The sequence below is a fragment of the Rosa rugosa genome, chromosome 5, assembly GCF_958449725.1.
Source record: "Rosa rugosa chromosome 5, drRosRugo1.1, whole genome shotgun sequence".
NCBI lineage: Eukaryota > Viridiplantae > Streptophyta > Magnoliopsida > Rosales > Rosaceae > Rosa > Rosa rugosa.
In genome coordinates this window covers 47,364,919-47,379,221 of record NC_084824.1, presented here as the reverse complement: position 1 = coordinate 47,379,221, position 14,303 = coordinate 47,364,919, and the positions used below count along the sequence as shown (strand labels likewise).

At 36.1% G+C, this 14,303-nt stretch overlaps 1 protein-coding gene and 1 long non-coding RNA gene across 3 annotated transcripts; both read right to left on the bottom strand.

Annotated features, from left to right (window-relative positions):
• Positions 1–414: 414 nt before the first annotated feature.
• LOC133712409 (probable folate-biopterin transporter 8, chloroplastic) lies at positions 415–3,530 on the bottom strand. Of its 2 annotated transcripts, none has more exons than XM_062138513.1 (2): positions 2,738–3,530; positions 415–2,205 (listed from the first exon to the last, which is right to left on the bottom strand). In XM_062138513.1, the coding sequence occupies exons 1-2, from the start codon at positions 3,252–3,254 to the stop codon at positions 1,052–1,054; spliced, it is 1,671 nt and encodes a 556-aa protein (XP_061994497.1). In that variant the 5' UTR covers positions 3,255–3,530; the 3' UTR covers positions 415–1,051. The 2 variants fall into 2 exon arrangements, with proteins under 2 accessions (XP_061994497.1, XP_061994498.1); XM_062138514.1 differs by having other exon boundaries at positions 415–2,194; positions 2,738–2,788.
• Positions 3,531–5,809: 2,279 nt separating this feature from the next.
• LOC133708472 (uncharacterized) lies at positions 5,810–7,301 on the bottom strand. The gene is made up of 3 exons (XR_009845843.1): positions 6,809–7,301; positions 6,635–6,717; positions 5,810–6,515 (listed from the first exon to the last, which is right to left on the bottom strand). It is a non-coding gene; the product is annotated as an uncharacterized LOC133708472 (long non-coding RNA).
• Between the last annotated feature and the right edge of the window lie 7,002 nt (positions 7,302–14,303).

The following is a 14,303-nucleotide window of genomic DNA, read 5'->3' as shown; positions in this document are numbered from 1 at the left end:
ATAAGGAAGCGAATTACTTAAAATCAGCTGATCTGTTAATCCATGACATTAAACACTTTCGCAGTTTCCCATAGCAATGTGAACATATTATTTTGAACTAATCTCCTTCTAAGCCATTATGTCTGCAACAGCCATGGAACTTTGTATTGTACCATGGAATAAAAGATCCAAATTTGAGGAACAAGTGGAAATCAGAATTCCATTAGGATTCTATTTAAACCTCAAATTTGCTTTTCCTTTGGTTTGTTACTTTTTAATGAAATTTTACTACCGAGAGATTAAAAATGAATAGAATTTCAGATTTCTGTTCAGGTCACATCAATTAATAAGTTCATTTTTCTAAAACTTCTAGTGCAATTTGCATTTTCTTTTTGCATCCGATTTGCTTATTACTCTAAAATCTGGAAAAGGAAGTGAGAGGCTAGAGAACGCCCGAGCCTTATCTCCAATATATACAAGTAGAAGTCCCAAAATTTGTACACGAGTATTTCTTTCTTTCTTTTTTCTTTAGGTCGGTCACACCAGAGAGTATGATCAACTAAACAATTAGCTCATTCCACTAATCTCTGGGAGAGAATCATTGAGCCCTTATATTTTGTCTTTTCCTTTTTCTGGGTTAAGCCCCAGGTACATGTCCGAAGAGCTCATGCCGGATGGCATCTGTATTGCTGATTTTTGAAACAAAAGCTCTATTACAACCAACTGATTACCTTATTCAAAATTCAGCTCCATTATACATGAGGTAGCCGTTTCTTTGTCAGTCTGAAAATTCGTACCAGTAACTGACATGGAGCCTCTTTCTAAGTTAAGGAGGGTATGAACAACGGTCAGTCAATCCAAAATACCTTTACTACAACAACAAAAAAAAAAGTTAAGGAGGGTATGAACAACGGTCAGTCAATCCAAAATACCTTTACTACAACAAAAGGAAGTGAGTGGCATGTTCATCTCTAACTTTCAGGTTCTCTTCATGGCAATCCCGCATATGCTTCTCATTTTCAAACCCCTTGCTCCCCAAAAAGAAATGTTAATCCCCAAGATGTCTGATTCTTCAACTCTCTGCTTCTGATTCTCTCTCTCGCCTGTAGATATATACAGAATCATAAACCACTCTACCAACCCTTCTATTTTTCTGACTCCTCCTACTTAAACTTTTTTTCCTCTCCTTCCCAACAATAGCTTCTGACGCGGGTAAATGATGAATCCATCCCAAGGGAAGTAAAGCCGCAAGAAACTGTACCAGAATCCCCAAAGGCAGGCTTGAGTAGTCACCAGCTGTTACTCCAATCAGAGAAGCCAATCCAACACCTAAAAACCCGCTAACTATTGATGAAAAAATCAAGGCTGAAGCTAAGAAAGCAGTGAGAGATCCTTCACAACCTCGAGGACATAAATGGGCAAACAGGACTGAGAAAGGTAAGAGCTTGAACTGTGCAATTGTTTCTGCCAATCCCGAAAAACAAAGAACAAAAACCTCATTCGGAATCCCCAGTCTGAGATTGATCTGTCTTACTAAAACAAAGTCGAGAAGAAGGGAGAAGGCATACACGAACTGCACAATACCAACCAACTTCCTCATTGGAACATGTTTCCAATAACGGTCGTAAAGTACGGTAGTGGAAAGAAGCATCAACTGGCCAATCACTCGAGACATGCCAATGACCGAAGGATCAAGATTTAGACATTGTGTTTGATAGCAAAAGATGGAACCTGACAGAACCGGGACCATGGCAATAGAAGCTACAATCCAAGTAAGTGGATGAACAAGGCTTTGCTCTTGAATTCCCATCATTAGATCCGACAATTGTTTCCTAAGACTTTCCAAGATTGGTTTCCCTGCAAGACTCTGGTCTGACAATTGTGGTAAACCAAGAGATTCCTCTCTTATTCTCGATGAAATTGCAAGTTGAGCGGAAAGTAAAACCGAAAACAGGAGAAACATGGTTCGGGGTGGTGCTTTCATTAAGAAATATCCACCTACTAAGTTCCCAAGGATTCCACCGGCAGCTAATGCCATGAATGCATAAGACTGGAGGCCTTTCATCCTGTGTTGCTGGCCATATTCTGCAACAAGAGCATCCTTTGCTACTTCTGTAATTGATGCTCCAAGATTACTGAGAAGAACACATGCCATAAGGGTTGGAAGGGCCTTAGCTGCAACTGGAACCAGAGCCAGTGATCCCCAAGACAGGACCTGTAGAAGAACTGAGAAGTTTGAAATCCATCAGACTCTGTTCAAGTAATCAGTTATATATGCACATAGCTCATAGGTTTTAGATAGCATATACACACTGTCTATTGCCTTTTCAATATCCAAATATAGCTCATTTTACATCACATTGAAACATAGTTTACACCATTAACCAGCGCTTTCTAGGTTGACTTTAGCACTGTTACAACTTTCAACCGAAAGGAGATAAGCTTGTTAAGGTTAACAACTGTTTTACAGCATCATAATTAGTAGAATCTGTAAATTTGATAGAGATTTTTTTATTTTCTTATGTTAAGGAATCTATCACTTTAGTTCAAATGAATCAAAGGAATTTGGGACATGGGAAATAAAGAAACAGAACATATAGCTTAAAGAGAAAGAGGAAGAAAAGAATAAAAAGTACAGTTTCAATACAAACCACCAAGATGAAGCCTTTCAACCTTGTATAGATAAATAAAATTGCATAAATAAATTTAGATCAGACTAATAGAATGAAGCAGATAAGGCAAAGGATTTGAAACTAACCTCCAATGGAAACATAAGGAATTCTATGAGCACCACCAATATAAAAAGCATCAGAGAGGAGTCCATACAAGGGCTTAGCCACCATGGGAAGATTACCAGAATGTTGTACAAGTTGCAATATTGAAGGGTGCATATTAAGATTGTGAGCCATGTGAAAGTTCAAAGCCAACCACGGAAAGCACCTAAAGCCTTGAACCCAATACCCAAATCCACACAAAATCATCATTTGTTGACTTCCCAATTTGGGAAGGCCTTTCCTTTCCACATTGGCCCTGTTTTTCTTGGCTGTTCTGTAAACAACTTGAGTCGTTGTTGGGGTGACCAAGATGGGATCTTTGAGCTGGATTTTGGGTGGTTTGGGGTTGTGTATGGTGGTGTTATCTGGGTTTTGGCGGTGACAACGAATGATGGGTTTTAAGTGAAAAGGATGTTGTGGTTGCTTTCTTGAAAGCTTCATCACTTTTGGATTGATTGCTGCTGCCCATGGATTCTCATAAGAAATTGATGTGTAAATCATTGTAAACGAAAAAACAGGTGCAAAACAGGAGAGAAATTGTGCTCAAGCTTCTGTAATCTCTATACAAACCTCCTCAAACAAAAAATGAATGTGGCAGAAAAAGAAGGGGCTGCTATTATTAGAGTATAAGACCAAGACTTTATGGTATTAGTATATAAATGTCAGCTAGGTATAACCCAGTAGCTTCAGAGACAGAGAGAGAGAGAGAGAGAGAGAGAGATCTAGAAGAGTGAAGATTGAAGAAGATTGAAGACAAAGAAGAGCATAGAGGAGACTAATGGTTTTTTTGAGGTTGGGTTTTGTCCGTATGTGTCTTGGCTTGCTGTCATAGCCGGAGGCTTTTTGAACACGCGCCGCACGCGAGAGTGGGTCCGAGAAAACTGGGTCCACGTGCCGATTTGTTCTTGGTCCTTTTTTCTGACCCAATGAAGAGATCTGAGTTGAGTGATGGGATTGGGAAATCTGGGGGAGTTGTTGGATTCACGGTCCGTAATTTTCCGTTCATTTTAAGGAGAAGGACAGGCGTTGGGGGGTTCCACACGCGCGCTTGTAATTCACGTTGCCAGCAGGACCGATAGTGTGTGATACGTTTGGCGGCAGAGTACCCTTTGGCGTCTACTCAATAAAGAGAAATTTCGAAGGTGAAAACGATGCCGTTTCGGGTTTCTCAAGTTTTCCTTTTTTTTTTTTTTTTTTTTTGAATAAACCGCTGATGCGGCTGTCCTCAAACCTTGATTAATGAAACTGTCGAATACAGGGGGGGGACATTAGGCCTAAACCTCTGATAACAATAAGCATCTAGAGTATTCCCCGAAATAATATCAGGAATCTCTATAGAAGACATGTATTCTAACAAGCACAAATTAACAAAGAATGCTCTACTGGCTATTCTTCTTCTTTTTTCAAAGGAAATATAGATATTTCTATTGTTTAGAGCAAACCCAGACAAAGGAAATTAGGTGCACTTTTTGGAGTGGAGTAGGGTTGTTAAAGTTTGCTTTCAAGGTTAAGCAATAGTTTTTTGATTAAGGGAAATGTATTGGATACAACAAACATGTGCTTAACTAGTTAGTTTTTATACCTTTTAAGATAGGACATACATTTGTATGTCAAAATTTGAGATTCAGATTTTTGAAATTGCTCGAAATTTATAATCAACACGGTATTTGTTGGAGAATTTTTCTGGTTTTCAACTTTCAAGTTATTTTGAAGTTTAATTCAAAAATTCATGTAAATACGTGGCCTTTTCCTTGGCCAGGGAGAGAAACATGGTGCTATGGTGGCAGGCCACCATGTGGGCTGCTGATGTCAGCCATTTGTGTCATAGGACACTTGTCGCCTGACGGTTGCCCTATGCTTAAGTTCACGACAGGTGGCGCCCTCGGAGCTTGGTGGATTGTTCTTTTTTTCACAAGTAGCAAATTATAATTAAGAAATAGCTAGTTCGATGGTTGCACCGTGGTGGTGCTGGCTGTGTTCTAGTTGAAGTGTCGTTGTAGCTGGGGCGCTTGGGGTCACTGTTGGAGGAGTTGACGAGATCTTGTTTCTGTTTCTAGACGATGGAGGCAACAGGAGCATCATGATAGAGTCAGAAGGCGGCTTGGCAGGGCCGTCCCGTGACAAAGTGAGGCCTAAGGCAAAAGTTAGAGAGGCTTTCCTTCAAAAAAAAAAAGCTAAAAGGTAACAATGTCGACAATTCTTGTCTAATTTTCATTTGAAGATCACTCTTCTTGCCTTTTGGGATGCAAAAATGTTGATTAAGTTAGTGTATTTAAACTTTTTGAACAATTTTCTTTCAATAGATAACACGGCTAGTCCATTCAATCTTTCTTGTGACATGGTTGATCGTAAATATGATTTTATTAGTTTCAATTTTGAAAAGCTTCTTTCAGCAGAAGCAACTGTAACAGGAATAGTTAATAGTATTCTATAAGCAATCATGGTATTTGAGAAACAATCACATCTTTGAACAAAGTGCAGAACTTCAATTGGTGTTTCTACTTTTCGATCTAAATCTTTGTTTAGCATTTCAGTTAACAATCTTAATTCTAAATGCAGCTCTGAACCATCTATATCTAAAACATTATCATGAGTAAGAAACTCTTCAAGTTTGAGACACTTTACTTTCAAATCAGTATCAACTAATGACTTTAATTGTTTCACATCACATAAAAAACCAAAAACACTTTCATATAATTGAAATTGTTCAAATCTACTGTGAAGGGAAGATATGGCTTGATCTACTATATATAAAAAATACTTAGTCCTAAAAGTATCTTCAACAGATAATGTTGGTTCATCATTTGCATTCTCATCAAACTGTTTTTTTCTACAAGTCCTACGTTTTTCACGAAATATAGGTTCTATTTCCACTTCAAGTGCAATCTCTCTAGCTGAAATCATAGCAGATGTAAATCCATATTCTCTATACTTTATAAAAAAAAGAAACCAAGCCTTCTAACAATTTAATAGCATCACCAATATCCATGTCTTTAGATTGTAGCTTTTTACTAACCAAGTCAACAGCATATAGCATATCATACCAAATAATCATGCCTAATAAAAATTCAAAGTTTGCAAAAGCATAATCTGCTAATAAATTTCTTAAGTTTTCATCAATGTTTTTCCATTGGCTGGGATAAAAAATATTTGTGTTAACATTATTGAATTGTGGCACCCTTTCTACTAGATTTGGTTCAACACTCTCTACCAGATTTTCTTCCACACTTGGTTCAACACTCTCTGCTAGATTTTCCACTATATTTGGTTCAACACTCTCTGCTAGATTTTCTACCACACTTGGTTCAACACTCTCTGCTACATTTACATTTTCAACTACATCTTCTTCTACAATTGGCACTGAATTCTCTACTGGATTTGCTACTGTCACTTCTACTGATCCTGTAGCTTTTTCTTTGACAGTAACATACTTATCTAGTGCTCCTTTTTGGGATTGAATTAGCTTTTCTATCCTTCTCTTTTTCTTAAGTTTATCAAATCCACATTCAAACTTCCTAGTAGACATATTCAGTACTAAAACAATTAAACAAATCAAACAGCTATTCAACTATTCAAGGCTTCCAATAAAAAACAAAACGAACAAGCATTTCAGATTCCAACCAAAACAAGCAAATTCAAACCAAAAACAAAGAGAACAATTCAACCTTTCAAAAAAGATAAAGAACAAATAGAACCTGGTTTTATTAACCACAAACTTTGTGACTTGAGGCCTCGACAGCTTGTTAGAATTGTATCACCTTTCTGATTACAAAATTAGAACAGAGAATGGAATTCAGAAATTGAGGAAGAGAAATATTGCTTATGTGCATCTATGAGGGTTTGTCAATGGTTTAAATAGACATAAAAGGAAGAAATATTACCGTTTGTCTTTGAAAGAAGCAGAGGGGGATCAGAAATTTCTGAATCAACAGCCAACGTTCCATCTTTGCCCAAATTGGTGAAACTGAGAACAAGGCTTTTGGTTAACTTCTTTTCTAATCCCAGAATGATGAAGAAAGAGGAAATTTTGGGATGTTTAACCCAATACCACTTACCAATACAAAAGAAAAGGAGGAAATTTGGAGGCCTCATATAGTCACGGGTCTTTCTTCATCGATCTCGATCATGCGTCGTCTTCAGCGTGGAAGACTGCGTTCTGCGTTTTATTTATTTTGGGTTTTTTTTTTTAACTTATATATATATAATGAGCATTTTGAGATGAGGCCTTCCCCAAACTGAGGCCCAAGGCCACTGCCTTATCTGCCTTGGTCATGGGCCGGCCCTGCGGCTTGGATGCAGGGGTCCGTTACCTTCTGCTTTCCAGGGCCGTTGTTTTGTCCTCATGGTGGCTGTGTTTGTGATGGCGGTTGTTGCGCGGTATGTCATGGCGGCTGAGGCTGCAAGGCAAGTTGGAGCGGCGAAATATTTGCAAGGCATCGTCGCCGTGGTGTCTAGCAGAGGGGTTGAGCATGGTGAAAGGGTGTGGAGATGGAGCTGCAGTTGGGCATTTACTGTTGGGCCTAGGGCTGTCTTTCTCTATAGTCAATTGGGCCAGTTTTTCTTTCTAATAATTTCCTATTTCTTGTAGGGACCTATGAACACTGGTTGTATAATGATTATCGCTATGTATCACCCCCACAACCTTTTGCCTGTCTAGCCATTGGCAATGGAGGGATATATATCGGCCATTCTGGCTTGAGATTTAATGACAATCATTGATGGATTGATTAAAAAAAAAAGTTAAAAATTTACTAACTATATTTAATTTTTTAATAATTTAACTAAAAAAATGACTTTAATTGTTAGAGATGCTTAATTCACTACCAAGTAATAGGAATCCATTCTTAAAAAAAAAAAAAAAAAGGTAATAGGAATCCATAAACAACAAATTCCTTGTTGAAGTAGAATACGACTAGACAAGTAATCCGATTCCTTATTTTTCTAGTAAGATGGACAGTGGCGGATCTAAGAATGAAACTTCGGGTGGGCTTGGGTTTCTAAGATAGCTATAGCTCTCTGCCTCTCTAACAAAAAAAAAAAAACAAAAACTCATTTAATAATCTTAACAAGAATTGATCCTTACTATATTATTCAAGTAGGAAATGAACCACAACACATCCACTGTCAAGCTCAATGAGACTAGTTCATCATCATCCAGTTATCCACCGTATATGTAATTACGCGAAAAGAAAAGTAGAAACAGAATTCACCAACAAATAGCAAAGACTAGTCTAGTAATAGTGCAGTAAATTCCTTCCTCAATGAGACTAGTTCATCAACATCATCCACCGTATATAGTTTAGTAAATTAATTCCCATGATAATAATTAGGATGGTGCTATTCACACACTCATTTTCTCTATTCACACACCCCTTCTATTTTTCTATTACTTTAATTCAATTTTTTATATAAATTACTTTAACTACCCCTCCCTTGTAATTATGTTTCTTTTTATTTTTTATTTTTTCTATTTGGCAAGTCAATCATGAATCAAACATCATTATATAATAAATCATTTTTTTTCACCTATATAAATGAAGGAAAAATGATATGTTCATTAAGTGGAATGACATGTATTATTAGACAAGGAATATGTTTCCTAGGTAATTACGTTCATCCAACTAAATCTAAATTGTAAATGCCAGTGAGCCATGACCTGTTAGTTAGCTAGCCTAACTAACACCGTGGAGGTCATGAGTTCAAATCTCATTGACATCATAGGTGCGGTGGAGAGAAAATTGTCGTCCAGAATAAAAATAAAAATAAAAATAAAAATAAAACTGAATCTAAATTCCTTGTCTAATTTTAAGGACAAACTTTACAATTTTGATTCAGTTGATGAACGTAATTATCTAGGAAACATATTCGTTGTCCAATAATATAGGTCATTCCACTTAATGAACGTATTATTTTTCCTTCAATTATATAGGTGAAAAAAATTGATTTATTGTATAATGATGTTTGATTCATGATTAACTTGCCAAATAGAAAAAAGAAAAAAGAAAAATAAACATAATTACAAAGGAGGGTAGTTAGGGTAATTTAAAAAAATTAAATTAAATTAAAGTAATAGAAAAATAGAGAAGGTGTGTGAATAGAGAAAATAGGTGTGTGAATAGCACCATCCTAATAATTATTCTTTATGCCAAAATAATGAATTGAGAAAGAGAGGATTCAGACTCGGATCTTTTGCCGACAAATAGCAAAAACTAGTTGCTAAGTCAGAAGAAGTGTTCTTTGATAATTATCCAAAAACAAATCAAAATCGGAGCTCCAATATCTGAAAAACCACCACAATTACAGCAATGTCGAAACTCAAAACCAAAGAATCTATGGCAGAGTCTGTGGCCTTAAAAATTTAAAATCAACAACGAAATGCGAAAGCTTTCAAAGGCTCAAAGCTCCCACTTCTTATTACCAAAATCAATCCCAATTCCGCTTTCAAATTCAGATAAAATACCAATAAATCCAAAACCATCATGAAAATTAAACTAAAAGCCATACCAATAAATCCGAAACCATTGTTCCTCAGTCCTCAGTTCCTCACATCAAATTGGAAGGAAGAGAAGGAGAAACCCACAATAAATCGTAAGCAAGACAGCAAGTTCCAGTGTTCCACAAAAAAGCACACAAAAAAATCTTCAATCCACTGCTAAATGCCTAAATCAAAACCCACAAAATTGAATCAACATCAATTCTTAACCCTAAAAATATCTCCAAATTGAATTGAATAAATAGAAGAAAATTGAATCGTACTCACATTACATTCAATTGATTGCCCCAAATTGAAGAAGAAGAGTAGAAGAGAAGGAGCCTTCGATCTCTGAGACTCTGAGAGAAGAAGAGAAAGGAACCCAGCAGCCTATACCCATTTTAAAAATTAAAAAAAACCACACATGTGGTTTTTTTTTTTTTTTAAGCCCAAATTTCTCGAGTGGGCTTAAGTCCTCCCCATGGACTGCCTAGATCCACCCCTGAAGATGGACGTTGTTCTATACATTTATAGGTTTCTCAAAACCCTAAAGCTTTTCAAAACATAAAGAGATTTTTATCTTTTGAAGAATTAAGATGGAAGACGGCGGCCAGTTGACCGGAAACCAAAGAAACCTCCCACCCAAAATCATACGTGAGATTCTTTCAAGGTTACCAGTGGAGGCCTTATGCCGCTGCAAGTGTGTATCAAAGTCATGGCGGTCTATAATCACTGATCGGGAATTCGTTCAGATGTACCTCCTCCAGGCCACCAAAGCCTATCAGAAGAAATTACTTATCCACCAAAGCCTTTAATTTACTTCCATGGATTAGTCTCAACCATCATCATCATAAATTCATATGGATGATGTCGACGTTGTTGATCATGGTTTAGTTCCTTAACAATCATATCAATTTTCATTGTTAATTTTGTTGCTGTAATTTTGTTATATTAGTATCCTTTCTTCTTTTGTTTTCGTGTCATGGTCTACTCGTCATAGTAATATAGTGATTTACCTCTGAAACGTGTTGGGGAATCCGGAGGTATTACCTATTATACTTCTAGACAAAACCTGTTTTTATCGTTTGATTTAATTTAATTTCATTTGTCATAGGAATTTTATTTATTTAGTTTCGATATCATAATGTTATTTGCTTATGAGCTTAACAAGAGCAGCTAGGATAATCCAAGTCGGAATTAAATTTGCTCACCACCTTTGGTTAGATGGTGATACCACCACTCCATAAACATTTGCCAAGTGTCACTATAAGGTTAAATTTTAGAATTAGGTAAATAAATTAATAATATTAATGGTTAATAGAGAGAAATAAATAAAAAATAATACTCTCTCTCATCTCCATTCATACGGTCATACCCAGCGAACCCTGCCAGGAGTCTCAGGTTTTGGGATTTGATTTGAGTAATGCTTATTATTTCATTATTTCAGAAATCTCAATGCGACAAGAATGCTTGGCATCGAAGAACAATCTTGAAAACTTGTTTAGGGTGAGTATAGGAAAACCTTGGCATATAATCCATGGTTCTGATCGAGTTCTGACCTAGGGGAGATTACTCATGTTCTGATTCCCTTGACACATTCATCCCTTTGGATCTGCAAGACCGTTCTTCAATGCTGCCCATATCAATCTCAGTTTCGAATTATAATTAGCTTATCTGCATTTATTTGATTGTTTATTGACGTTGCCCTCTTGGCTTACTGTAGTTGGAGCAACAGATAGTGGTTGTCGGTGGATCAATTCCTGTCATGGAATGAATTCTATTACAGAATGCCCTGCTGCTGGTAAAGACTTTGACAACTATGGATTTCACATAATTTTTCAATCATTTAGTCTTAAGATGAGAGAGATAGTGATGACAATTAAAAAGAAGGAGAGAGAGAACTGCAGAAGAAGGAGACACAATCTCCGACACTGTCGACTGCTTTTCTCCCGTGATGAGTACCAACTGCGCAATTAGCCACAAACCCATCTTTCAGATTCAAACTTAGAGAATTGACGAACCCAATAACTGTGACTTCAACGAGATTGAATTTAACGACTTGGGGTATTTGGGGTTTGAAAACTTTGAGAAAAAAATTTATGCTTTCAGCTCCATTGCAACTCTCTCTCCCCCCTATAGAGAGCAGAGGAAGTTGTCAACGGGTGAACCAGAGGAAAAAAGAAGAAGAAGAAGATGATGATGAGGATGAGTGATATTTGATCGAGATGATATCTGGGAAAGTATGATTAGCTAGAAGCTGAAAAGGTTTAGGTTAGTTGAATTAATAAATAACTAAATATTAAAATATAGGAGTTTTATTACTATTAAATCTTCTTTTCTGATAATTAAATTAATCATGGTTAGTCATGTTTATGGTTCATCACACATGGTAGCTTCTTATTTAGTGGTGGTATCAAAAACCCTCTCCCAACACTATCCCCATGTTTTAATTGGCTTAGAATGATTAAAAAAATCATTATCTTAATCTTTCTTTCATTTTCTAATCTTAATGGACCAATCAAAATATGGAGACAGGCTTGGCACATGGTTTTTGGGGACAGCAAATTTGAATCCATCCAAGTCTGGTCAATAAATAGTTGTTCACATTTATTGATGAACTTTGTATTGGATAAGCAAAAGGAATAATAAATAAGGAAAATTGGTACAAACGTCTTGCGGTACATGCTTTATGTACGATATTCCTCGTTTGGTTCATTATCCCCATTAAAGAAATATTTTAACTTTTAAGTATATCTCTTTGAGAGATGAGTCAACTTCTAATTCTCTGTGCGACATGTAAAAATGTACAAAATTATTACGAGAGATCGTTGAGCGTACTGTTTGAACCCAAATTAACATTTTTCCTGACAATGCGTGACTCGAAGAAAATCGGATCAATATCTGTGGCTCAAGCTATATATTTTTGATAAGTTTGAAATATATTATTTAAATGTTAAATAAAGCTTATTTGGAGATTAAACAATCTTAAGACAAATCGTGATCTTATTGATTTATTAGTAATTATCAAGGATTTGATCATTAATGATAGTTTGCTTGATTATCAAGTTTGTACAATATGACTATGGCTCAGAACGCTGGTTAGGCAACTTAATTATCAAATTAGTTACCTTATATTGCAATTAAGGAGTGCCATGGACATGAACAATTTGGGTAAAGGAAACAATCACCTTGCTTGCGATCATCAAGGAATGTATATATAATCTTGTTATATATATATATATATATATATATATATATATATATATATATATATATATATATATATATATATAATTCTATCCAGAGTGAGGCCTCACTTTGAAATTAACGTGTGAGGTTAGAGTTTAGGGTAACTTTTCGGTCTCATATCCACATCTCGACCGTCAAATTTTTAGGTAGGTACTAATGTATAGATCATCTCTGCAAATTTCAGCCAAATTGATGATTTTTAAGGTATCTAACTCGCTTAAACCAATGGACGAACTGAATCTGTGTATATATATACACAGTCCATCTTGGCTAATGATGTCCTTACCTTAGCTTAGGAACGGATTTCAAGGTTTTGACCACTTTTCGATCATATATTCACATCCTAACCGTTCAGTTTTTAGGTCCTAATATATAGATCATCTTTGCAAAATTTTAGCCAAATTAATGATCGTTAAGGCATTCAAAACTGCAATTTATAATAATAAACACGAACGGTTCCAGTTCAATAGATTTGGTTCGTTCATTGCTTTAATCGAGTTCGATACCTTAACGATCATCAATTTGGCTGAAAATTTGCAGAAGTGATCTATACATTAGGACCTAAAAACTAAACGGTTAAGATGTAAATATGTGATTGGAAAGTAGTCAAAAACTGAAAATCCGTTCCTAAGGCTAAGGTAAGGATATCCTTAGCTGAGAAGAATTGTATATATATGTATATATAGATTTTATCTAGAGCGAGGCCTCGCTTTGAAATTTCAAAGCGAGGTTAGGGTTTAGGGTCACTTTTTGGTCTCATATTCACATCTCGACCGTTCAATTTTTAGGTACTAACGTATAGATCATCTATGCAAAATTTCAGCCAAATTGATGATCTTTAAGATATCTAACTCACTTAAACAAGTGGACGAACTGAATCTGTCCAACCTAAACCGTACTAGCTTTAAGGCAGTTATCAATGCCTTAACGACCATCAATTTGGTTGAAATTTTGCAGAGATGATCTATACATTAGTAACTAAAAACTGAACGGTCAAGATGTGGAAATGCGACCGAAAAGTGACTATAAACCCTAACCTCGCTCTGAAATTTCAGAGCGAGGCATCGCTCTAGATAGGATCTGATATATAGATTTTATCTAGAGCGAGGCCTCGCTTTGAAATTTCAAAGCGAGGTTAGGGTTTAGGGTCACTTTTTGGTCTCATATTCACATCTCGACCGTTCAGTTTTTAGGTACTAACGTATAGACCATCTATGCAAAATTCCAGCCAAATTGATGATCTTTATGATATCTAACTCACTTAAACAAGTGGACGAACTGAATCTGTCCAACCTAAACCGTACTAGCTTTAAGGCAGTTATCAATGCCTTAACGACCATCAATTTGGTTGAAATTTTGCAGAGATGATCTATACATTAGTAACTAAAAACTGAACGGTCAAGATGTGGAAATGCGATCGAAAAGTGACTCTAAACCCTAACCTCGCTCTGAAATTTCAGAGCGAGGCATTGCTCTGGATAGGATCTGTATATATATATTATAAGTCTCATAGTTACATATACATAATACATATGTGTGTATTGGATTTATATTTGACTTGATCGATAGATCATGCTAACTGGGAGGTTCCGCCCTAACCCAGTATTATTAGTTGTGGAAGTAGATAAGAGATCATCTATGGTAAATCACGATTATGCTAACTAGAACATTCCGCGCTAACTGGGATGCTAACTAGGAGATTCCGTTCTATATAGATAAGAGATCATGCTAACTGAGAGATTTCACCCTAAATCCTAAACCCTAATGGTAAATCACGATTATGACTACCTTAACAATCATCAATTGTGCTAAAAACTTATACACGTGAT

What these genes read in the sequence shown, in the direction of transcription:
- LOC133712409 (XM_062138513.1), bottom strand. Translation starts at nt 3,254, where the DNA reads ATGATTTACACATCAATTTCTTATGAGAATCCATGGGCAGCAGCAATC. An exon ending in TCCTTATGTTTCCATTGGAG is followed by an intron (nt 2,206 to 2,737) that starts GTTAGTTTCAAA and finishes CAAACTTCTCAG; the next exon opens with TTCTTCTACAGGTCCTGTCT.